This window comes from Camellia sinensis, chromosome 2 (assembly GCF_055761805.1).
Source record: "Camellia sinensis isolate YWXY chromosome 2, ASM5576180v1, whole genome shotgun sequence".
Classification (NCBI taxonomy): domain Eukaryota; kingdom Viridiplantae; phylum Streptophyta; class Magnoliopsida; order Ericales; family Theaceae; genus Camellia; species Camellia sinensis.
Genome location: NC_138962.1, coordinates 26,599,412 through 26,624,540, shown reverse-complemented (window position 1 = coordinate 26,624,540; position 25,129 = coordinate 26,599,412). Strand labels below are relative to the sequence as shown.

The 25,129-nt window shown below is 35.7% G+C and overlaps 3 protein-coding genes across 4 annotated transcripts in view; all 3 read left to right on the top strand.

The window, feature by feature from the left end:
* Positions 1-23,631, top strand: part of LOC145819933 (organ-specific protein P4-like) — a 97,415-nt gene extending 73,784 nt beyond the window's left edge. Inside the window, exon 2 of the mRNA XM_082913968.1 lies at positions 23,350-23,631. Within this exon, the coding sequence (XP_082770094.1) occupies positions 23,350-23,616 (267 nt within the window). The 3' untranslated portion in view covers positions 23,617-23,631. The remainder of the gene's footprint in view (positions 1-23,349) is intronic.
* Positions 14,315-19,577, top strand: LOC145819932 (uncharacterized). Of its 2 annotated transcripts, XM_082913966.1 has the most exons (4): positions 14,315-14,477; positions 14,912-15,286; positions 19,130-19,186; positions 19,472-19,575. In XM_082913966.1, exons 1-3 carry the CDS (start codon positions 14,345-14,347, stop codon positions 19,180-19,182), a joined length of 561 nt encoding a protein of 186 aa, XP_082770092.1. In that variant the 5' UTR covers positions 14,315-14,344; the 3' UTR covers positions 19,183-19,186; positions 19,472-19,575. The 2 variants fall into 2 exon arrangements, with proteins under 2 accessions (XP_082770092.1, XP_082770091.1); XM_082913965.1 differs by having other exon boundaries at positions 19,130-19,577.
* LOC145820712 (serine/threonine-protein kinase EDR1-like) lies at positions 20,140-21,071 on the top strand. Its single transcript, XM_082917320.1, has 4 exons — positions 20,140-20,392; positions 20,599-20,667; positions 20,735-20,784; positions 20,894-21,071. The coding sequence occupies exons 1-4, from the start codon at positions 20,270-20,272 to the stop codon at positions 21,069-21,071; spliced, it is 420 nt and encodes a 139-aa protein (XP_082773446.1). The 5' UTR covers positions 20,140-20,269.
* Positions 23,632-25,129: the final 1,498 nt, after the last annotated feature.

Sequence of the window (25,129 nt, the reverse complement as noted above, 5' to 3'; positions counted from 1 at the left end):
CAACTCATGCACAACATGTTCAAAAGTCAAAAACACTAAACTAGTGATGAGCACTACACTAGAGGCATGCAATACCAAGCTCAACTGAGCAAACCAGCTCAAAAAAGAGAAAAAACATGCCAAACCAGTGGCTAAAACATGCTGAGATTGAAGCATAAAAGACTAGAAAAACATGCTCACATGTTAGCTTGCAAACGAGACTCAAAACACAACTCTCAAAAGCAATGAAAGAGTGAAATAAATGAGCATGTGATAGAGCTATAAACACTGAAATTACATGTTAAATGACACTACAACATGCAATCATCTCAAGAAAAACATGTTTAGAGGCCTAAAACACTAAACTAGTGAAGGCATTTGCACTATGACTATACAAAACATGGTTCATATGATCAAAGCAGCCCAAAATAGAGCTAAATCATGCCAAATCAGAGCCTAAAACATGCCTGAATTAAGCTAGTTTAAGCCATAAAAACATGCTACCATAGGATGCTAACTAGGCATAGAAGTGAGACACAAGGAGGGGAGGCTACCCCCTCTATTTTTGGACTTCAAAACATACTTTTTACCACTGAAATAACTCTGAATTTTAGTGGTTTAAAGGGCCAAAAGGTTTGGTTTGAATATGCTAAAAGATGATGCAAAAAGCTTCACAATTAGGCAACAAGAAGGGTAGACAACCCCTTTGCACAAAATGATCTCAAACCAACATGTTAAGGCACAAAAATCAGAGTTTTTTGTAGTTGAAAACCAGGCCAAAAATAGTATAAAAAGATGGAAATTCAAGCAACTAAAACAAAGCTTACAAGGTAACTCTTATACCTCTTGAAGCACAACACTAAACAGGGCCAAATTCCAGCTCAAACCAACCTTAAGAGCTCAAACTAGGCCTCAAAGAACCTCAGCTTCAAGATGAGGATGTTTGGTTAAGGGTCTTTTTGCAAAAGTGTAGAGAATTTCCACTTTCAAGCACAAAATAAGGAGAGAGAGAGAATTCTGGAGAGAGAGAGAGAGAGAGAGAGAGAGAGAGAGGAAATTTTGTCACAAAATATCCAACCTCTTCAAATGGGGGAGAGACCCCCCATTATATAGAAATCCAAGCCAAAGGCTTGCATCCATCCCTCCATACACGTGTATGGAGATGGCATTCAGTGATCAACAGTTGGCATAGCTGGCAAAGAAAATATCTGAAAAAGGAGAAAAATGGCCGTCGGCCACCTCACCTAGCCTACTGACCACTTCAAGTGGCCGACAAGGCCCTTCCCCCCTCCAGGCAAGAGGCAACAAGGTTTGGTCCAAAAACAAGCACAAAACAAAGAGGGTTTAGAGGCTCAAATACAAGGCGTTCCGCCGAGAACTTCGGACACACAAAACAAGCACAATCATCGAGTGCACAAACGATGACATCTAAGTCTTAAGGTTGATCAGAAATGGGGTGTCTACACCTAGCAAATCCACGCCCGAATTGAATCGACCCCTATATGCCTCTTCCACCACAGTCTTCTCCTCGGAATTGTCTCGCCAGTGTTGAATCCATTACGTCGATGTCGAATCCATGACAATGAGCCATTCTAGAATCCATCAAAGCTTCAGGCCCAAATTCCACAGAATCTACTGAAGAACAACTCTCTCTTTTGTATTGAACAAATAAAACAAACAAACCCTTTGATATAATCCACTCAATTTATGATTAAACTCTCATAGATATCAAAGGAAACAAGCAAAGAAGCCCCAGATGAAAACCCTAATACCCAAGAAGAAGATCTGGGAGCGGTACCCTAAAATCGAATTGAAACACATATTTATAAAAAATAGATCTGCGATCTCTGCTCGAGCGCAAGAATGGATACTCGAGCGGATCTACGCTCAAGCGCAGGAATGGCCGCTTGAGCAGGAAAAAACAAATCCCATTACTTTTGCAGGTGAGTGAAACTTCTGAAAGGTCGCGATCTCCGCTTGAGCGCAAGAATGGCCGCTCGATCCGACAAACAACTTCGACTGTAATTTTTCTTTTTGCTTCGGGGGCGCTACCCCCTCGACCCTCGCGAACTGACTGGGCAGCTCGATCCCTAACATAGTCAGTGAAGTGGCAAACATAAAAGAATTAACTTCTGAAACATCTCTGCAAGGCACAATTCGGGTTGGATTCATATCTAAAAACACATAGCCTCATTGAAATAAAGATGAACAAAATTACAACTGAAAGGAGTTTTGTCAAACGGGATAGCCAAGAATAAAAACCTAACACTATGGATTGAATAACAACAACAACTACCAGTACTATTATCATTTCCTTTCATGAAGATAAAAGGAATCCCAACTTTCACACGAAAATTTCGACCAAAATACCAAGAAGAGCAAGAACAAGAACATAAATAACGACGACGAAAACAACAACATTACCTCATCAAACCATACTCACATATTGTTATTAGGAATTATGTTCACAAGGGTTTTATGAGAATTTTTACGTGCTATTAGGGTATGTAACACACAACCTTCTTCCTTATTCGCGTTTCGAATTGACAGTGTAAAAGATTATAAAAAAAAAAAAAAGTTAACGACAACTACTTCATGATGCGACTATTGCTACAATAACAACATCGTCGTCGTTGTGATTTGCATTGTTAAAAAAGGCTTTATTTTCTCAGCTTATTTTTTATGAAACTTATTTTTCAGATGGATATAGACATGTATAGCTTAGATATTACAATCACAAGAAGTAGATAAAGCAAGACGCTCCAAGAAGTGTATCCAATGGCCACCTTTTCTTCTTTCCCTTAAGCTCTTCTCAGTTTCTTCTTCTAGAAACAAAGCATTAGGAAGCCAGCTAATTCAACATGGATAAAGCATGCAGATCCAATTTGCAAAAGGACTTCTCCATCAAGGAGATTTTTTTTTATTATAAAATACAAGGAAATTTTTTTGATTATTCAAGAAAAAAAATTAAAAATTAGAAAGTACTTTTATAAATTCACTATCCCGATTTCTTTAACCTTTCATTTTCATACTACATTTGAGAACATGTTATCTGAAAATTATTATATATAATGCATTTTTCCTTCTTCTGTCCCTTTCTGTTTCTGTTTATGTCTCCCTTTTCAGTAGAAAAATGTTCTACATATTTTCATTCAGTACAAAAAAAAATTAAAAAAAAAAATTAAAGTAAACATGTCACACCCCAAATCCAGGCATGACCAGTCATGGCCCATAAGGACTTAGCCCAAGGCACACATAAGCCTAAACATGAACCCAAAATCACAAAGAATAAATGTGACGATAGCCTAGAAATAAATAAATCAAAACCCAATCCAGCGACAAGTCACAAGTATAAATGGTAAAACCAGCCATAACCAACTTCCAAAATATATACCAAATGGAACACAAACCGCCTACAAAAGGAAATAATTCTAAATAAAATCCAACCACAATATCTGCACAAAACCGACATAACAAGCTAAAACAAAATAATGAATGTCCTAGAGGTCCATGCAATTGAGACCTCGCTACGCCATGCGTCCACTCTAAATCCTTCTAACACCTGGAAGTGATAAACAACTAAGTCAGTTGATAGCTCAGTGAGTAGCAACATGGATAGTAAATACAGTTTTTGAAAACAGGGTTCAATTCCAAAATAAGATATATATCACAGAAACTAGATTGACATATAGTTTTGATAAAGATAATCTATTTCAAAAACACGGTTCCACAGTTAAAATACTCATATCTCTCAAGAACATGATAAATGACATTTTCCACTTAAAATAGATTACAACATGAACACCAATAATTTTCTGGGTACCAAGAATAACAAGTAACATGATACAAAGTTTTCAAGGCAATAAGCCCGTTGGATCCAATATCGAACCAAGAGTTATCCTCGGGGTGGCAACTTGGGCCTTTTCTCTAAGATGATCCAATTGAAGGTCACTTAGCCTAGCCTAGCCTAGGCCTTTTCCTTACAATTGTTGAGCACTAGAGTCATCACGGCCCAACCCGAATCTGTTCCCTAGTGGCCAGAGTCACTACACACAGTGGAATAATTTCTCTGGACTAAAATATACAGATGATCCCGATAATCAATACAATTCAATTTCGCAAAACATGGTAGTTCACCATTATAAACATGAGACCATAAATAATAGTTTACAGTATGCCAAGTTTACACATGTTTCAGAAATAATTTAATTCCATTGATAATATAATAATTTATCAAAACAGTTTAGTCATAAAATAACAATTTCATTTTCTAACAGCTCAGGATAGGGGAACATTTATAAAAATATGTAGCATGCAACTACTCACCTGAAAACGGAATAATGCAATCCTCGAATAGAATATAAAAGTCTAACTAGTGCCTTGAACCAAGTATGAAAACTACACGTCACTACTAATTCAAACATACTAAAAGGAATGATAAACTAAGTAACCTCAAACTAAAGCGCACTAACACGGCTCAACCCGACTCACCGTTACTCTTAAATATTACCTAACCTCATGTTCTTCAAGGTCTAAAATCACCCGAGACATGGGTTCAAATCGAAACTTAATTAAAACTAACATTAAGATAAAATAGAATTTTAAATAAGCTTTCCCAATTTATTCGTTACCTTTGAAAATTACAAAACGCGCCGCACGCTGTTCAAAAAATTCCAAAACCCTCTAGATATCAACTAATTTGTCCTATGTTTCAAACCCAATTGGTTTTACTTGACTTGCTTATCAAAATAATTATTTACAATTAATATTATCAAAACAGGTCACTTCCTGCAGCACTTTAAAGAAATTAATGGTTCTCTTAGTATATACAAGAAATCAACACAAGGCCAAAAATTTAAGAAACTAGACTCGTAACTGGTTCTAATGACGTTAATTTGATAATTTTCGGATTTATACCCAAAGAGAACGATACTTTCGGAGTTACTATTTTATACCAGTTTTCTAGATAGATTTGAACGCACTAGTTAATATAGATTTTGACTCCCAATTCAATATGTAATTAATCTACTGTAAAAATTTCATTCAAAATTCATCCGTTTGAACTAAGAATTACACCCATTATTTCTCATCACTAACCACTGACTTGGCACCCAAACTACACACCCGTTTCTCTTATTCCTTCCCAACAACAAACAAATTACACACATGAACCATCACAATAAATAGATATAATAAAATAGGACAATACCTTAGAGTTGTTGACCCCCAATGTTTCTAAAAGTTTCTCTCAAATATCTCTCTCTCTCTCTCCTCTACGGTTGCTGCTAACTTGTGATGAACAAATAAGAAGGTAGGGTTTGTGTATATTTTATTTAATACTAGTGGTTGGGCAGACCCAAAGCATGTGTAGGTTAAATAAATAAATAAATATACAATATATATATATATATATATATATACATATATAAGTTATATGCAACTCAAATGGGAAGAGCCTTATTTAATAATTTTGTGGTCTAGAGTTCAAGTCACACCCTCTTCTCTATTTTTTTATTTTTATTTTTATAATAAATCTTGCCTCTAAATTAAAGACTTTCACCCTAAATTTATTTTAGGTTTAAAATTAATTAAAAGACCCTTCAATAATATTTAGTTAGCACTTAAAGATTCACAAGCAAAATATTTGAGATTGTAAAATAATTACTACTTAATTATTTATTTGATTTGTCTATTCGGGTTCTCACATTCTCCCCCCGCTAAAAGAAAAGTTTCATCCGCCGAAACTAACTTGAGTAAATCATGAGAATAGATGTGGGTACTTCTCGCGCATCTCGTCATCGCGTTCCCAAGTCGCTTCTTCAACTAGATGATTACACCACAGTACCTTAACCAATTTAATGGCCTTTGTACGCAACATTTTCTCTTTTGAATCCAATATCTGAATAGGCATCTCCTCATACGAAAAATCCTCTCTAATCTAAAGGGGCTCATAATCTATCACATACAACGAATTGTGCACATGTTTCCTCAACATAGACATGTGAAACACATTATGCACCCCTGCCAACCTAAGGGGTAGAGCAACACGGTACGCAACCTCACCAATCTTCTCCAATACCTCAAACGGTCCGATGTATCTAGGACTCAACTTTCCTTTCTTTCCAAACCTGGTGACTCCTTTCCATTGTGATATTTTCAAGAATACCATATCCCCCACATGAAACTCTAAATCTCTTCTACAATGATCAGCATAATTTTTTTTGTCTACTCTGAGCAATCAATAATCTCTCTCTAATGGTGACAATTTTCTGCGTAGCATCCTCCACCCAATCAGCTCCCAACAACTGCCTTTCACCAACCTCATACCAACACAAAGGAGACCTACACTTTCTTCCATACAAAGCCTCATAAGGAGCTACACCCAAACTAGAATGATAACTATTATTATACGCAAACTCCATGAGCGGTAAATAATCATCCCAATTACCTCTCCACTCCAAAGCATAATCCCTCAACATATCCTGAAGGGTTTGAATAGTCCTCTCCGATTGCCCATCTGTCTGAGGGTGATAAGTTGAACTAAAATTTAATCGAGTACCCATAGTTGACTGTAATGCACCCCAAAACTTAGACACAAAACGAGGGTCCTGATCTGACACTATTGACACAGGTGCACCATGCAATCTGACAATCTCCTTCACATACAACTGTGCAAATCGAGCTAGAGAATAGTTCATCCATACTGCAATAAAATGTGATGACTTGGTTAATCTATCAACAACTACCCAAACTGCATTGTGATTACTATTAGTACGAGGTAATCCTCGCACGAAGTCCATGGTAATATGATCCCACTTCCACTCTGGTATAGGTAAGGGTTGTAGTTTCCCCGTGAGTTTCTGATGTTCTACTTTAACCTGTTGACACACCAAACACTTAGCCACAAATTTTGTAATATCTCCCTTCATACCATTCCACCAAAAATGTTCATGAAGATCCCAATACATCTTAGTGCTTCCAAGATGAATGTTGTAACTAGAACTATGTGCCTCTGTCATAATCTCTTTCCTCAAATCACCACTAGCAGGAACACAAATTTGGCTACGGAATCTAAGCAACCCATCATTACTAACCACAAAGTCTACATGCGTACCCTCTGCCATCTCTCCTTTAATACACTCACACTGGGGGTTAATCTCTTGAACTAAACGAATTCGTTCTCTCAAGGTCGGCTGAACTGTCAATGGGCTATAATAAGCCCTATTACCAGGCATAACAACCTCAAGCCTCAAACGTCTCATGTCTTCCACCAAATAACTCTCAATGGACAAAGCAACCATATCTCCAACTGCGACCTTCCTACTCAAGGCATCTGCCACCTCATTGGCCTTCCCCAAATGATACAAAATATTCACATCATAATCTTTTAGCAACTCAAGCCATTTTCTTTGCCTCAAATTTAGTTCCTTCTATGTGAAAATATACTTCAAACTCTTATGATCAGTGTAAACCTCACATGACTCTCCATACAAATAATGTTGCCAGATCTTAAGAGCAAAAATCACTACTGCTAACTCCAAGTCGTGCGAAGGAGAATTTCTCTCATGTACTTTCAATTGTCGTGACGCGTAAGTAATCACCTTCCCATGCTTCATGAGCACACATCCTAAACCCTGTCGTGAAGCATCACTATAAATCAGAAAGCCACCCCTATCTGCTGGTAAGACAAGGATTGGAGCTGATGTCAATCTCTGTTTAAACTCTTGGAAGCTACGCTCACAATCATCATTCCACTCAAACTTTACCCCTTTCCTAGTGAGATTGGTAAGCGGCAAAGCAATGCGGGAGAATCCTTCCACAAACCGTCTGTAATATCCAGCAAGCCCTAGAAAGCTGCGGACCTCTGTCACAGAAGTAGGTCGTGGTCAATCAACGATTGCTGCCACCTTCGTGCTATCCACAGATACCTCATCTTTACTCACCACATGACCCAAAAAGGATACACTGCTCAACCATAATTCACACTTCTTAAATTTTGCATACAGTCTCTTCTCCCTAAGGATCTGCAGTACTACCCTCAAATGTTGCTTATGCTCCTTACTTCTTGAATAAATTAGGATGTCATCAATAAACACTACCACAAATTTATCTAGCTGGGGTTTAAATATTCTATTCATTAAATCCATGAATGCGGCTGGTGCATTTGTGAGATCAAAAGACATCACCAAGAACTTAAAATGCCTATAACGGGTTCTAAAAGCTGTCTTAGAACATCTTCATCCATCACCTTCAACTGGTGATAGCTTGACCTCAAGTCAATCTTAGAGAATACCTAAGCTCCCTGCAATTGGTCAAATAGGTGTTCAATACGTGGCAAAGGATACCTATTCTTCGTTATGACTTTGTTCAGTTCCTGATAGTCAATACAAAACCTCATAGACCCATCATTCTTCTTCACAAACAACATAGGTGCTCCCCAAGGTGAAACTCTATGCCTGATAAAACCTGTCTAGTAACTCCTGTAATTGAGTTTGTAACTCCCTCAACTCCAATGGTGCCATTCTATAGGGTGCTTTAGAGATAGGAGCTGCATTGGAGACCAAATCAATGAAAAATTCTACCTCACCATTTGGAGAAAGTCCAGGTAGATCCTCTGGAAAACATTAACACATTCACTCACTACAGGTAACTCCTCTCACTATAGGTAACTCCTCTAACTTCTCTCATGGCTGTTCGATACTAACCACACAAGCTAAGTAACCTTGATACCCTTTCCTTAACATTCGGTTAGCCAGAAAGGAAGAGATAAAATAGATAGAAGACCCTTTCCTATCTCCTTGAAACAAAAACTCATGTTGTCCTGGCATAGCAAAAACTACCCTCTTTCTAAAACAATCAATAGAGGCATGATGCTTCGTCAACCAATCCATCCCCAAAATCACGTCAAAATTCTTCATCTCTAAAGAACCCCTGGAAAAATCCTACCATCCATCTTTACCTCACAAGATCTACAGACATCCCTCAACACTACTGTTACTCCGAATGAAGTAGACACAACAATACATTTATCTAAAGGCTCACAAGGAATAGCCAAACAATATTTAGGTGCCAACCTTCAAAATGAAATCAAGTAAAGCTCAACACATGCTTAAATAAAACTAACTTAACCATACACTACTAAGGACTCTAGGGACTCGGACCTTGTCTAAATGATGAAATGCAAGATATGTAACTCGATAAACTACAGCTCTGATACCACAATTGTCACACCCCAAATCCAAGCATGACCAGTCGCGGCCCATAGGGACTTAGCCCAAGGCACACGTAAGCCTAAACATGAACCCAAAATCACAAAGAATAAATGTGACGATAGCCTAGAAATAAATAAATCAAAACCCAATCCAGCGACAAGTCATAAGTATAAATGGTAAAACCAGCCATAACCAACTTCCAAAAATATATACCAAATGGAACACAAACCGCCCACAAAAAGAAATAATTCTAAATAAAATCCAACCACAATATATGCACAAAACTGACATAACAAGCTAAAACAAAATAATGAATGTCTTAGAGGTCCATGCAATTGAGACCCTGTTACGCCATGAGTCCACTCTAAATCCTTATAACACCTGGAAGTGATAAATAACTAAGTCAGCTGATAGCTCAGTGAGTAGCAACATGGATAGTAAATACAGTTTTTGAAAACAGGGTTCAATTCCAAAATAAGATATATATCACAGAAACTAGATTGGCATATAGTTTTGATAAAGATAATCTATTTCAAAAACAAGGTTCCATAGTTAAAATACTCATGTCTCTCAAGAACATGATAAATGACATTTTCCACTTAAAACAGATTACATGAATACCAATAATTTTCTGGGTACCAAAAATAACAAGTAACATGCCACAAAGTTTTCAAGGCAATAAGCCCGTTGGATCCAATATTGAACCACGAGTCATCCTCGGGGTGGTAACCCATGCCTTTTCTTTAAGACGATCCAATTGAAGGTCACCTAGCTTAGCCTAGCCTAGGTCTTTTCCTTACAATCGTTGAGCACTAGAGTCATCACGGCCCAACCCAAATCTGTTCCCTAGTGGCCAGAGTCACTACACACAGTGGAATAATTTCTCTGGACTAAAATATATAGATGGTCCCGATAATCAATATAATTCAGTTTCACAAAACATGGTAGTTCACCATTATAAACATAAGACCATAACAAATAGTTTACAGTATGCCAAGTTTACATATGTTTCGGAAATAATTTAATTCCATTGATAATATAATAATTTATCAAAACAGTTTAGTCATAAAACAACAATTTAATTTTCCAACAGCTCAGGATAGGGGAACATTTATAAAAATATGTAGCATGCAACTACTCACCTGAAAACGGAATAATGCAATCCTCAAATAGAGTATAAAAGTCTAACTAGTGCCCTGAACCAAGTATGAAAACTACACGTCACTACGAATTCAAACATACTAAAAGGAATGATAAACTAAGTAACCGCAAACTAAAGTGCACTAACACGGCTCAACCCAAATTACCGTTACTCTTAAATATTACCTAACCTCATGTTCTTCAAGGTCTAAAATCACCCGAGACATGGGTTCAAATCGAAACCTAATTAAAAGTAACTTTAAGATAAAATAGAATTTTAAATAAGCTTTCCCAATTTATTCGTTAACTTTGAAAATTACAAAACCCGCTGCATGCTGTTCAAAAAATTCCAAAACCCTCCAAATATCAACTAATTTGTCCTAGGTTTCAAACCCAATTGGTTTTACTTGACTTGCTTATCAAAATAATTATTTACAATTAATATTATATCCAAACAGGTCACTTCCTGCAGCACTTTAAAGAAATTAATGGTTCTCTTAGTATGCACAAGAAATCAACACAAGGCCAAAAATTTAAGAAACTAGACTCTTAATCGGTTCTAACTACGTAAATTTGATAATTTTCGGATTTATACCCGAAGAGAACGATACTTTCGAAGTTAGTGTTTTACACCAGTTTTTTGGACAGATTTGAACACACTAGTTAATAGAGATTTTGACTCCCAAAAATTATGGGAAAATTTTGATATGCAATTCAATATGTAATTAATTTACTGTAAAAATTTCATTTCAAAATTTATCCGTTTGATATGATTTCTCGATTTTTAAAATTTGTGGTTCTGTATAGAATTTTTTTTTTTTGAATTAAGAATTACACCCATTATTTCTCATCACCAACAACTGACTTGACACTCAAACAACACACCCGTTTCTCCTATTTCTTCCCAACAACAAGCAAATTACACACATGAACCATCACAATATATAGATATGATAAAATAGGACAGTACCTTAGAGTTGTTGACCACAAATGTTGCTAAAAGTTTCTCTCAAATCTCTCTCTCTCTCTCTCTCTCTCTCTCTCTCTCTCTCACCCTATTTCTCCCTCACGGCTGTTGCTAACTTGTGATGAACAAATAAGAAGGTAGGGTTTGTGTATATTTTATTTAATACTAGCGGTTGGACACACCCAAAGCATGTGTTGGCCAAATAAATAAATAAATATACAAAATAAATATATATAAGTTATATGTAACTCAAATGGTAAGAGATTTATTTAATAATTTTGTATTTTAGAGTTCAAGTCACACCCTCTTATCTTTTTTTTTTTTGTTTTATAATAAATCTTGCCTCTAAATTAAAGACTTTCACCATAAATTTATTTTAGGTTTAAAATTAATTAAAAGACCCTCCAATAATATTTAGCTTGCACTTAAAGATTCAAAAGCAAAATATTTAAGATTGTAAAATAATTACTACTTAATTATTTATTTGATTTGTATATTCGGGTTCTCACAGAACAAAAAATATTTTCTGTGGTAATGAAAAAACAAGTTTTTTAATAAGGTAGAAAAAAGATTTTTTTTTTTCTAAATGTGGAAAATATTTTCTGAACTAGAGTCTTAACACCACCACCCTACTGCCACCACACCACCAGCTCATCAGTTTCAATGCTGCAACTAATCACAAAAATCATTTTATGTGGAAGACGTTTTTTGAAAAATATTTCACATAGAAAGTGTTTTCTGCTAAAACAAACAGTGCATAAGTTTAAAACATCTCAAAAATAGTTACGATAAATTTCCACATAGATCTGGATTTTAATTTGAAAAACCAAGTTCAAAGCAGAAGCATTCCCTAGGTTGAAGATGAATATTGCCAATTGAAGCAGACAGTCTTTGATGATTGATTATCCGTGGCCCATACTCTTGCCATATTCCAAAAATAGATAAGATAAGATATCGAATCCACACTAAAACAACTCTTTTTCCTCTTGGATTCTAGCTTGTTAGGTTTTTATTATTGGCAACCCCGTTTGACAAAACTCCTTTCAGATGTATTTCTTTTCGCACTTTTATTTCAGTGAGGCTATGAGTTTATTAGATGCGAATCCAAACCCGAATCGAACCATGCAGAGAAGTTTGTGATGTTAATGCTTTCAAGATTGCCACTTCGCTGATTATTACGGGGGTCGAGCTGCCCAGTCAGCTCGCGGCCGAAGCAAAATGCAAAATTGCATTCAAAATTGCATGTCCGTCGTTGCTCGCTCGAGCCAAGGAATTCTCGCTCGAGCCAAGGAATGCGCGCTCGAGCCAAGGATTGCGTCCATACAAAAACCTGAAAGAGTGTATTACTCGCTCGAGCCAAGGATCCGTCGCTCGAGCCAAGGCACTAGTAGAAATCATGAAAAATACACTGCTCGCTCGAGCCAGAAAAGCTTCGCTCGAGCGAACCTCAGAATCCGGATTTCTCAAGGAGTTTGTTTTCTTCCCAATCTTGGATTACTTTTGGTTCTCTATAAATACTTGGTTTTCTCCCAAAACTAAGTGATTGATTGAAGTCCTCCAGATCTTCTTTTTGGTTCTTAAGGATTATATCTGGGGATATTTTGTTTGTTTTCTTTGATGTTTCTATTGAGTTTTCAACTCATGATTTAAAGAGAGTACATCAAAGGTTTGTTTGATATATACAAAAGAGAGTGTTGTTCTTCAGTTGTGTATTCTGAAGAATTCGAGCCTGAAGCTGTGGTGGAATCCAGAGTGGCTCATCAGAAAGACAATTCCGTGGTGAAGATGGGGTTGGAAGAGGCACATAGAGGTTGGTTCAATTAGGCGTTGTGGATTCGCTAGGTAATTGAGAGTATTCCTGTGTACTTCCTTTAAATCTTCTTAATGGATTGTTCTTGTGGCTGTTGCCCGTGGTTTTTTTGATCACAGTTGGAGGTGTCCAATTGTGGTTTTTTCCACGTTAAATCATTGTGTCTCTTTGTCTTGATTGTTTGATTGTTTGATTGGGATTGTTATATTCTGGTTAAAATTGATACATAATCACAAATCAACATCTAGGGGATTTCTAGATTTTTCATAGCTCATTATAGCTGATAAAGAGAGCTCAATATTATAGTCATAAACAGAGAGAGCACCGACATCCAATTCATCAATAACAATGTCGTATTATCCATTATTATCATCAACCAGAATCTTATGGTGGGGACATGCATGTTAAAATATAGATAATCTATTAATTTGTTTAAATGTAGTGGTATATATATATATTGAATTGATGTTAGTTTTTATTAATTTTGATTATTTGGTAACATAATATTAATCTACATAGCAAATATATATAATAAAAATAATTATAATTTGCCGTGTCCCCCGATGTGTCTCCATTTTTTTTGAAATCACCGTATTTGTATCTGTGTTTGTGCTTCATACACTACAAGAAATGTTGGTTTAAAAGGCGCTTATATAATGGCGTTTTCGTAAACGTCGTCTTTTTTAATATTCAACGGCGTTTTAAAAATGTCGCCTTTTGTGCTACTCAAAACGGCGCCGTTTAGCTGATAGAAAACGCCTCCGAATGTGTTATAATCTCTCACACCCTCTCCCTCCCGCTTGAGACTCTCATTCTTTACTCTTCAGTCTCAGAAAGAAGATGCCTCAAATCTCTCGCTCACTCTCTCGCTTCAGCTCGGTGATCCCTTAAATCTTAGAGTGATTTTAGAATAGGAATCGATTGGAATCATCTCGGTGATTTAATTCATTTACCTATTCCATTTACATAGAAATCACTGAGAGGTAAACCTATCTACATCAAGCTTCAGAATCGATTTCATTTACTCAAGCTCAGTGATTTTGATTTCGATTTCATTTTTTGTTCTCTCTCGCTCATTTTCACTCTTCTCTGTCACCAGACTCATCTCTCTCTCTCTCTCTCTCTCTCTCTCTCTCTCTCTCTCTCTCTCTCTCCTCTGCCGATCTCATCCACACTCACCACCGCTGCGGTCTTCTCATTATCGCTTCAGATCGACAGCTACAGTGGCGGAAGAGGATGGCGGTGGTGGTGCTCGTTGAAGAAAAGAACAAGAGACGAGATTTGAAGGATTTCGAACTAATTAAAGCCAGATCTAAAGGTTTCAAAGAACACCTGATCCAAATGTGGGGGTTTCGAATCAGATATGTTGGTAAGCTCCTTCGAATCCTTCCGTTTTCAGTAATAACCTCTTTTCATCAACTTCTGTATATGTTTGTGTATGTTTGTGTATGTTGTCTTCTCATTATCTCCGATCCGAACATTCCAGAGTCTCAATCGCCGAATCAGATATGCTGTCTTCTCGTTTCTACTTCAAAACCATTTTTTTGCTCAAATATGGTAAAATATTAGATCGACCATACTGCAATTTGAAGAATAATTTGATTAAAAAAAAAGAGAGTAAGAATTAAGAATGTTCCATATAAGATCAAGTTTTTAATTAAATTTTTACTCACATTTAATAATATAAAAAAGAAAGTAGAAGAGAGTAAGGATTCAATAATCTCAACTGTTTAATTGTGTATGTTTGACATATGATATATATTGTTAGCAGTTAAATTTTCACTTGTGTTTGATTAATTGTAGGACTTTTGAGGATGACGTTTTTGTTCCCAAAACAATTAGTGGTGATGAAAGAAAGGCACATGTGGGCAATTGACATCAAGAACATACTTGTTCAACATGCTTCTTATTATGATTTTTTAGATAGTGGAAGCAAACCCCAACCAGGCCACCAAAGTTCCTATCATGAAATCCCAAAGAAGAGCCATTTGGATAGCAACCTAGATAACCAGACACTACAGGAAGATACTCCACAAGAAACTCCCTCTTCTTCTTGTTCATTTACTCTCTCTTTTTCGAATACCAAACAGGGCATTGATGTGGCAAAGTTACTAAATGCAGTTACAGATAGCCTAGTTTCCTTGGAAAGCAGCAGCCAAAAGAACCAAACAAAGAAAGGTACTCACTGTCTCGGTTCTTCTGAATATATTCAACATTTTATGATAATTGAACTCCATGAATAAAAATTCCTTTTTCGATTAAATATTTTCATATTTTTTAAGTGCTCTGTTTTATGTTATTAAATGCGCTTAATTATGAAGTTATTGAGTATTAGTTTAGGCCATGTTTGATAACCAATATAAATTTTTGGAGGTTACACTGAATTCGTAAAACTAAGATAATTATGGACTAGTAGATTAGTAACACTATTGTTTTAATTTTTTGGAAGCACCTAATCTAAATGCACTTAAAATGTAAAATATTCGTGAAGAAATCTACAAAGAATTCAATAAGTACAAAAAAAAAAAAAGAAAAGAAAAGAAAATGTACTTAATTTTTATATTTTTTTGTAGTTAGTGAATTTTTTAAAGATTTTTTTCCCTACAAATTTTGTACTTTTAAGTGTATCTAGATTAAATAGATCCAAAAAGTTTTTTAAAAAATGATTAAAATATTAAAAAAATTCACTCAAAACCAAAAAAATACAGATTGAAAACTTTTTTTTTTTTCCAGACACAGATTTTACAAAGTATTTCTGTACTTTGCAGCATTATCACAGGCATAAAATTACTATTTGTCACTTGTCAATTGCTTTTGTACTTCCAAGGTTTTTCAAAGCTGTTGTTTCTTATATCTGAAAAAAATTCAAGAGAACAATGAAAAAAAAAAACTAAAAGAAAAAGAAAGGAGCAAGACATATTCTGTCCTCTTCGCAACCAAATCTGATATTGATTTACAACATGAGAATGACCAAGCTATTCATTAGTTTTTTTTTTTGGTCCCATGGACATTTGTTAACCACAATGAAATTTTATATAACATTCTAGGCTATATCATCTTGGCTGTGGCCATTATAAGGGCAGCCGTTTCACAAATTATGTTGTAAGTTTTTTTGAACTTTTTCATTTCAAGGAAATGATGATAATTCTGTACTTGGAAATATGGACAAGTCCTGTTCTTTCATGGACACATTTTAGGGGTTGAATTCTTTTAAATGGAATGCCATAGAGAAAGCAATTGTCAATGGAGTGTCTCCAAATGCTAATGAGATCAAATTTTTTTTATTTTATTTTTTTCCTTGCTTTTTATATCTGGTGTGTTCCATGTCTTATTTTGAAGCGTTAGTCAATGAACAACACTTCGTGCAAATTATGCTAAAAGTTAGGTTTCTACCCAATCTACCTCTCCCAGAACCCCATCAAATGGGGATTAATTTGGGTGTAGTTTTTAGTCAATGAACAACACTTCCAAATTATTTTTGCAGGCCACAGAGGTTCATGGATGCAAGACAGCTCCACGTTCATGACACTTTTTATAGTCTTGATGTGTATTTACAACCAATGGATGCAAGACAGCTCCACGTTCATGGCATTTTCTCTATCTGCTAAATTCTCATTCTATAGTCTTGATGTGTATTTACAACCAATGGACTATGTCATAAAGTTTTTGTAATGCAGATTGGTTTTAGTGCTCCACAAGGATGTGGAAAGACTACACTCGTCTTTGCTCTAGATTATCAGGTTGATGTTTCAAGCTCTCATAACTTACTAGCAATTCCAGTTGGTATTAAACAAAAGAGTAATGTTGATGTTATTGTTCAAAAGGTATAGTTGTCTATTAATGCTTGTTATTCAAAGCTATAATAGTTCGTAGACATTGGACATGTCATTATGTGGACGTTATTTGCCTAATTTTTGTGAATTCAGTTTCTTTCAAAGAATTTTACAATTATATTATTCCATTATGATGGCAATATGGATGGATGGTGGGATCTTCCATGGAGCAAGATGGCTACACATATAGTTGCACAGAACCAATCAAAATGGTAAGGCTATATATATTTCTTAATTCATCGCTTTCATAATCTCAACCTCTTCCAACAGGGGTATGTATGCTTCTATTACTTCTTCTTCTTCTATTATATCCATTTCTCTTTCTATTTGATCATTTCTTTCTTATTTTTTAATTTTATGTGCATTGTAGATGGTATCAGATTAAGATTACAATGAGACGGGAGGACAGTGACGACACTTGTCTCGGAATGCCAGCTAGAGTGGTTCAATATGAAGGGGGGGAGATAAGCTAATGAAATTTCCAAGAGTTGAAGCACCAAATGGGCTGCACATTAGGGTCTCAAGTTTGTAACTGACCTTTTTTTGTTTATAACTGACCTTTTTTGTTATGTAACCAAGTATTCTTAAATTATTAATGGTGTATTTTCACACCCTACAGGTCGACAATGCAGCATCTAACTGTTTTTTACTTTGATGTTCACACAGGACCAAGGATTGGAAGTGATATCAGAAGGTTTGGATAAATTGAAAGACATGGCCCGTGATTTGAATGAGGTTTGCTACTGGATGGTTTTTACTTTGATGTTCACACAGGACCAAGGATTGTTTTTTTTATTATTGGGTTTGTAGTGAATACATGAATTTTGTGATGGAAGCTCTCGAGCTGGAGGACACTGTAAAGAATTATGATCATCGTGATGCTACTAGATGGTTTGCTCTTAATCCAGGCTTTTTTCTTCTCTTTTCTTTAAATTTCCTCACACAAACCCCCCCTCTCTTCTTTTATTTGATGCTGTATGTATTTTTTGCTGCCTAATATATTTATGACTTACTTTTGAACAGTGCGAGAGATATATTTTGTGGTTAATTTGGGCTGTGAACCAGCACAATTCTTTACTTTGTTATCATTATTTTGTTTCCTTTCTTAGTGCAACATTCTTGATGGTTTTGTGACTTTTCTTTGTGCTTACTTGCTCTTTTATCCTGTATATCCTTTGGGAGAATGAGAGAGTACTAAATTTCATGGAATTGCCTTGTTATCATAATTTAAGCTGTTCTTTTGTAAGAGTGACATAAGAATCTGAATGTAGCTTCTATTTGAGTTAACAAGTCAGTTCATTGGTGATACTGCATAGTACCTTGTTTGGTTTGTGTGCTAACCTCAAGGTTGCTTCTATGGGCTCTAGGGTTTAAATGGTTGCTTTTTGCAAATTTTTAGGAAATACATTTCAAGCTTCAGGCCTGAGCGAGCAGGCAAGCCATTGCTTGTATGGTTTGGTACGTCTTCTCTATCCTATCTGTGAATCTATTATAAATTTCTTTCTGTTTTGCTGTTCTTTAGTGTTATTGCAATGTTCTTATTGGAATTTTAACATGTTGCCACATAACAGGATGCTGATTTAATCATGTTGGCTTTGGCTACCCATGAAGTCCATTTTGCAATACTCAGGGAGGTTAGTGTATTACGATAAAATAATTCATTTTTTTTGAAGACTCTTGACTAACATTTTTGGTTCAAATTTGCACGATTGTTTAAGTTGGGAAAATGGTTAGGTATGGAAATGAGAAATAAATGCCATGTTTGGTTTGATTTTCTGAGTCTGTTTACACAATTTACTTGTCAGGTCGTATTTACCGCTGGACAACAAGATTGGGTCATTTAGCAGCAGACTGCGAAGGTAAGGCAAAGAGAAAGGCTAGGGATTTTGATGAGAAAGGTGATGCTGATGTCGTGCCCAAAAAGCCTTATCAGGTCTGTTTTGTATACACTTTTGAAACAAAAAACATTAACCTGCACTTCAATTTATTTTTCAGGTCACCTATCAAACTGAATTTATCTAGTTTGTGAGTTTATTTGGAATCCGATAAGCTTACAGTTAGTAGCTGGCCAGTGCTAGATCAGATGATTTGGAAATTTGAGAGATTAAATCTATATTCCTCATCGAGTTAAGACATTTTATTTTGGATTGACTATTGAGTGAGTTCATTCTCTCGTCTCTACTTGTAGCATCCATTCTAGGGGAACCTACATGGATCTCAAACGCCACACCAGAAGGCTAAATAGGTAAGTTTCTTCAAAGGGCTATCAGTCCACCAGCAGCAGCCCAGTAAAAATTTAAGGTTGTGTTTGGATGTGCAGAATCATTTTATTGTTTGGTGGTTATTGTTTGGTGTTGTTTTATCTTATTTGTTTTAAAATTTGCACCTAACCCCTTTATAATTTTTTTTGGAACTAAATGTTATATGAGGATCTACCTGCAATTGACTGCCTTGAAGATCACAAAAGACCAAGTTCATCACATTTGAGAAGGAAATAAGATTTAATCTTTGTTGATGAATTACCCTACAGATGAAGAGAAGCAAAAGTGGATAGGCATCTGAAAGCAACCTCAACAATCTGGCTGCTCTCTTAGGGCAGAGGCGTAGTATGCCTCCTCACAGCTGCAAGGCCTTTATCTTGAAATTTGAGTTGTGTTGGTTTGACACTAACTGACCTTTTTATTTTTTGTGTTTTTGTGTCAAGTTGCTTTCAAGTTTGTGTTGATAAATAGTCAACCCTAACCTTCCAACTTGGTGTCTGATTCGTGTCATGTTAAAAATTCTCACCCCTACAATTTCATAAGTTTCATGCTTTTATTAGAATGTTAACTTTTGTCATTGTTCAATCCAAGAAAGTCATATTTTGAAAATTTATTTGGGACTTCTAGTTTTGAGACATCTAAAATTGAGTAAATGTTTGCTACGTGTTTTTCTTTTAACTAATTATTTATTTATTTTTTATCACTTAAGTGGTACTGGTATACTACATTATTTTTGTATCAGGTCAAATTTTATGTCCCTCTTCTCCACGTCTCCATCTGCTGGGGCTTCCAACATGCTCTTTGCACAGTTTTGCTCTTTGAATTGCAATCCTAATTGACATCAGCACCCTAAACCTTAAAGTTGCCAGAGTTTGTCTAAGTTAAACAGGCTCCAATATTCCTCCCTCGCCTAAGTTAAACAGGCTCCAATATTCCTCCCTCGCCTCTTTCTTATGTTTGAAGTTCTACTATTCATGTTCTGAAATAGTCAAGCAGTAGAAAACTGGCAAGCCACAAACAATACATTAGTTTGATAATGTAATTTACAAGTCATTTGTTTTTCCATTATGCTTGATATGGTCTACCTTCATTTCACTTGTGTTTTTCTGCAAGTCTCATTTCTTATAGGTTGCTTTGGACAAGCACTAAAGACTCCAAACCTTCTTGTTGATAAAAACTGGGTTGTTAAGGTTTGCTGAAATTAGAACTTGGCATTTGAAATCTCCCATTCCTTCCTTGATTATCCAATTGTTGTTGTATTTAATGTAATCTAGAAAATGCGTAGTTAACAATGCCGTGACTCACCATGGACTTCGTCTCTTTTACTAAGATCTAGACTTTTTCATGCTTAAGGATGTTTTTCTGAAACTTCTCTAATTTATTGTTGTCTCTACAGGTTTGTGATTTTGGCTTATCACGAATGAAGCACAATACTTTCCTGTCTTCAAAATCTACTACTGGAACGGTAATTGATGTCAGGATAGAATGTTATATTATATCAATTATACTGAAGCTATGCCATTGAACTGCAGGCGGAATGGATGGCCCCTGAGGTTTTGAAAAATGAACCATCCAATGAGAAGTAGGTTTATTTTTTGTGTTAGACTTGAAAGCCATGCTAGAGAGTTTAATTCATTTTTTAATGTTTCATTCAAGTCTTGCTGATAAAATAATTGCGGACTGGTTTGCAGGTCCGATGTGTACAGCTTTGGCGTGATATTGTGGGAGTTGGCAACTTTACGTGTGCCATGGACTGGGATGAACTCAATGCAGGTTGTTGGAGCTGTTGGATTTCAAAATAGACACCTTGACATTGCAAAGGAGATTGATCCAATGGTTGCAGAGATAATAACAGATTGTTGGCATTAGTAAGTTGTCAATTTTGTAATTATCTGTTTTGTTGCTGGTACATTGGACTATAATCTTTCTCAGCATTAGAGGATTTGTGCACAATTATGAGTTAGTATGAACCCTAAAATTTTATTATCTTCTATTTCCACACGGAAAACACTCTGTGCACATCATCTCTCAATGTACACACTAATTGATTTTGAAACTTGACTTTTTGCTCAGTACACAACTTATCACGTCAAGAATACCCTCACTTCTTTAACCTTAAAACCTAACCCTAGCCATTAGTTACCACCACCTCCAAACCCTAACCCTCAACACATCACAGATTCACAGCGCCTTTCCTAGCCTCCACCACCGTGACCCAGCCCCCTCCCCCACCCTCATGCCACCGTCCTCCACCCTCGCAGCACCTTGAAACCCAATCTCGGGTAAATGGTTTTGAGAAATATACTTTTTTGTAATTCTCGGGTAAATGGTTTTGAGAAATATATATATTTTTTTGTATGTATTAATTTACTTGGTTATTGAATGGGTATGCATGTCCTATCTGCTCTAAGTCAGTCTGTGATATGTCAAAGGTATGGGAGAAATTTGACATGGAGATTGCGGCTACACCCATGCCCAAACCTTACCAAAACAAGATGGTCAATCTCTCTCTCTCTCACTCTCTCTCAAAATTCATTGGATATTTTGCAGTCTCTCTCTCTCTCTCTCAAAATTCATTGGATATTTTGCAGGAGGAGATTTACTAATGTGAATTTGGTGTTACAGGTCCGGATCCTCTGTAATGACTGTGGAACCAAATCAGAAGTGCAGTTTCACATAGTAGCTCAGAAATGTCCCAACTGCAAGTCTTATAACACACGGCAAATAAGAGGAATTTGAATTGGAATGGTTACACAATTGATCGCTCGCCGATGCTGTTGACTTTGGGGTTCACCTTGTTCATGAAAGATTGAGTGACTCGTCCTATTACCACCGCTTGTTTAGTAGATATTCTTGCATCCATCTATTTCCATTTTGTATTTTTCACATTTTTTTCAAGCATATTAGACTCTCTTTTACCTAATCAATTTTAGTGGAATATATTTCTTTTCCCCATCAATTCCAGACCTCCCTCTCTTTAACACATTTGGATATTATATTGTGGACATACCTTTTACGTTTATTCATTTTATGTGTTTCAAACTATTTTGCTCTTAAATAATTTGGATAAAATTAGTACAATTTCCCAAAAAAAAAAAAAAAAAGGATATGACGGCGTTTCTACAAATGCCTCTTAAACCATAAATACTAATAGTCATATTTGTTTTAAAAAGATATAACGGCGTTTTTTTAAAAACGTCGCTAAATATCGTCAGTGACGTCACGTTGTGTTTAGGAGGACATTTGGCGGCGTTTTAAAAACGCCGCCTATACTAATATCATGACGTTTTTAAAACGCCATAAAGCTATAGCGACGGCCGCGTCCTCGGCGTTTGGTGCTAAGCGTCACAAAAAGAATTGGCGGCGTTTTTAACACTTTTAGCGGCGTTTTTTAAACGCCACTAAAAGCTGAATTTCTTGCAGTGATACATAGCTTATGGTTGTTTTTATTATTATTTATATTTCTTACTCAATCTCTATAAATAGCAAGTGGTCATAGAGCCACCATGCAGAATAGAGAAGGACTCGAGAGTTATTCTAATTAGTGATTGAAGACATGGGATCAGCTTGTGCTTTCTTCACTCTCTTCTCATTGGGGCTGGTAAGGATAAGCATTCCCCCAGGGCAAAGTAGTACATAATATATAGGATGGACCGAAGGAACAGTTGGAAGCAACCAGCTTTCTAGGTTTCAAAACCGTCCTTATTGTATTGGTATTAGTTAAAAATATTTTTCAATTATATAAGTCCATCCCTGAGATTAGAATCATGTGTCTGTGTACAAATCCATTATGGAATTTCACAGTTTTAACATTAAAATTTTAGAAACTACAAAATTTTAGAGTTTGAAAAGTGTGAAATTTCACTTTTTGGGTTTGAAGGGTTGGTTTTGTTGTATAATTGTGCATTAATCTGAATATTATGTGAGGTGAAACCTCCAAACCCCAAGGGGTTTAAGAACTATCAACACTATATAATCTTATATATTTTAGCCTCGTTGAAATCTAAATAATTTTAACTTAGCATCCCAAACTTCATAAAGATCTCATTAAGCCTTATTCAATTTTGAGTATTTATAAAAGAAATTAGCATTTTGATCACAAAAATCAAATAAGTTGTAACTCTTTGTGTGTCTCTTTATTGAGCAGCTTGTTGCTAGCAGTGTTGATGCAAGAACAGACCAAGGAGAATACTGGCAAGTCATCATGAAAGATCAGCCTATGCCGGAAGCAATTGAAGGCCTCATCATCCATCGGGGCTCGGTGTTGTCACCTCTTTACGACAAGAAAACCAACTGTCGCACGACAACAGAAGCAGCAGCAAACAACGATCAACTTGTCAATCGTTCTGCAGAGAAGAAGGCTTTTGTGAAAGACTTTGAGCCAAGGCCAGATATTACTGCTTATCAACATTGAACGACAATCACAAGCTTACATAGAAACTTGGAAGTAAATTACGTGAGATATATCTATATATATGGTTGAATCTAAATAATTAAGAAACAAATGTTGTATGGTTGTGTGGTGTACTGGTTTGTAGTTGTAGTTTGAAGTGAGTGATTATGTTTAATTACTCCAAATAAAAAGCTTGTTGTAATGGTAGTAAAGTTGTGTTTTTTTAACTTCAAAAAGTATTTACAAATGATTGCAAATTTGTTAGTCTCAATAATTTTACGGACACAAAATTGATTATAGAAAAATACATGTAGATGTCATACATGTCAGATGGTGGGATTTTACAGCGAGTTGAACAAACTCTCTAATGATGGGTTCTACCGCTTAACATGGTTCTAAATTGTGGCATCGGGTAACGTAGCCATATCGATCGTAGAATATCAATATCGATAGTATCAGCCAATACGTTTCAAGAGTCGGGGTGTAATGATTGATTATTTCTTAATCATTTTCAACACTTTCTTTCCCATTGCAGTGAGTATTGGCCTGTTGTGGCTTGTGTAACAGTTACATCCCGTTACATAACGGAAACTGGCCAGTTCCCGGCAATTTTCAATTACATCTGTATATCAGTGGGCATCCGTAACACGGCCTTGATTTTCCGATACTATCAGCCGATATGCTACGTACCAATGATTTTTTAGAATTATGCCACCTAATGGTATGGTCACATGTATTTTTGTAATCGGTTCAATGATTGATAATCTCTCTATAAAATAACTCATAAAATCTCTAATTAGTAAGTAATTATTATGTTTTCTCAGATTACCATTTCATGTAGGTTGTGCGTTTGTTCAATAAAAAAAATACTATAGTGAAAAATATGGTATACCATTATTTGAGTGTTCCAAGGTGATCATCATTTGATCTTTATTAATAGGTGGCAAATAGACTTTCACATTGAATATATTTGTACCCAATTAAAGATCACAATGGAGGACTTAAGTAGCGTTTGGTCGGTATTTAGAATTATGATTTGAGTGTGGAATTATATTTTAAGTTAGTGAGTTTTAGAATTATGATTTGAAAAGAGAAAATTTATTTGGTTATGAGTTTTGAATTGAGTGTTGAATTTTTGAAACGGTTCCGATTCGTAGCTCGAATTTTCCGTGGCTTGAGTGGCTCGAAATCTCAAAACGACGTCATTTTAGGATGTTTTTTAATTCTCTTACCGGTAAGATAATATTTTCCGTACCATTCGAGCCATTCGAGCCTCACTTTCTCGAGCTACGGAGCATTTTCCTTTTTGAAATGAGTGTTGAGCTTGTGAAAAGTTATTTGATTATGAGTTTCGAAAAGAGTTTTCAAAAGTTAATTCAAAAACTTATAACTCATAACCAAACACACAACTTAAAACTTTGTTAAAAATTCTATTCAAAACTCATAACCAAACTCTTTTTATAATTAAATTCAAAAAAAATAATTATTGAAAAAAATAATTTTTTTATTTAAACAATTAAAAAAATTCTGAAAA

What these genes read in the sequence shown, in the direction of transcription:
- LOC145819932 (XM_082913965.1), top strand. Translation starts at nt 14,345, where the DNA reads ATGGCGGTGGTGGTGCTCGTTGAAGAAAAGAACAAGAGACGAGATTTG. An exon ending in GTTTCGAATCAGATATGTTG is followed by an intron (nt 14,478 to 14,911) that starts GTAAGCTCCTTC and finishes GATTAATTGTAG; the next exon opens with GACTTTTGAGGATGACGTTT. An exon ending in AAAGAACCAAACAAAGAAAG is followed by an intron (nt 15,287 to 19,129) that starts GTACTCACTGTC and finishes CTCTACTTGTAG; the next exon opens with CATCCATTCTAGGGGAACCT.
- LOC145820712 (XM_082917320.1), top strand. Translation starts at nt 20,270, where the DNA reads ATGCTTGATATGGTCTACCTTCATTTCACTTGTGTTTTTCTGCAAGTC. An exon ending in ATAAAAACTGGGTTGTTAAG is followed by an intron (nt 20,393 to 20,598) that starts GTTTGCTGAAAT and finishes TTGTCTCTACAG; the next exon opens with GTTTGTGATTTTGGCTTATC. An exon ending in CAAAATCTACTACTGGAACG is followed by an intron (nt 20,668 to 20,734) that starts GTAATTGATGTC and finishes ATTGAACTGCAG; the next exon opens with GCGGAATGGATGGCCCCTGA.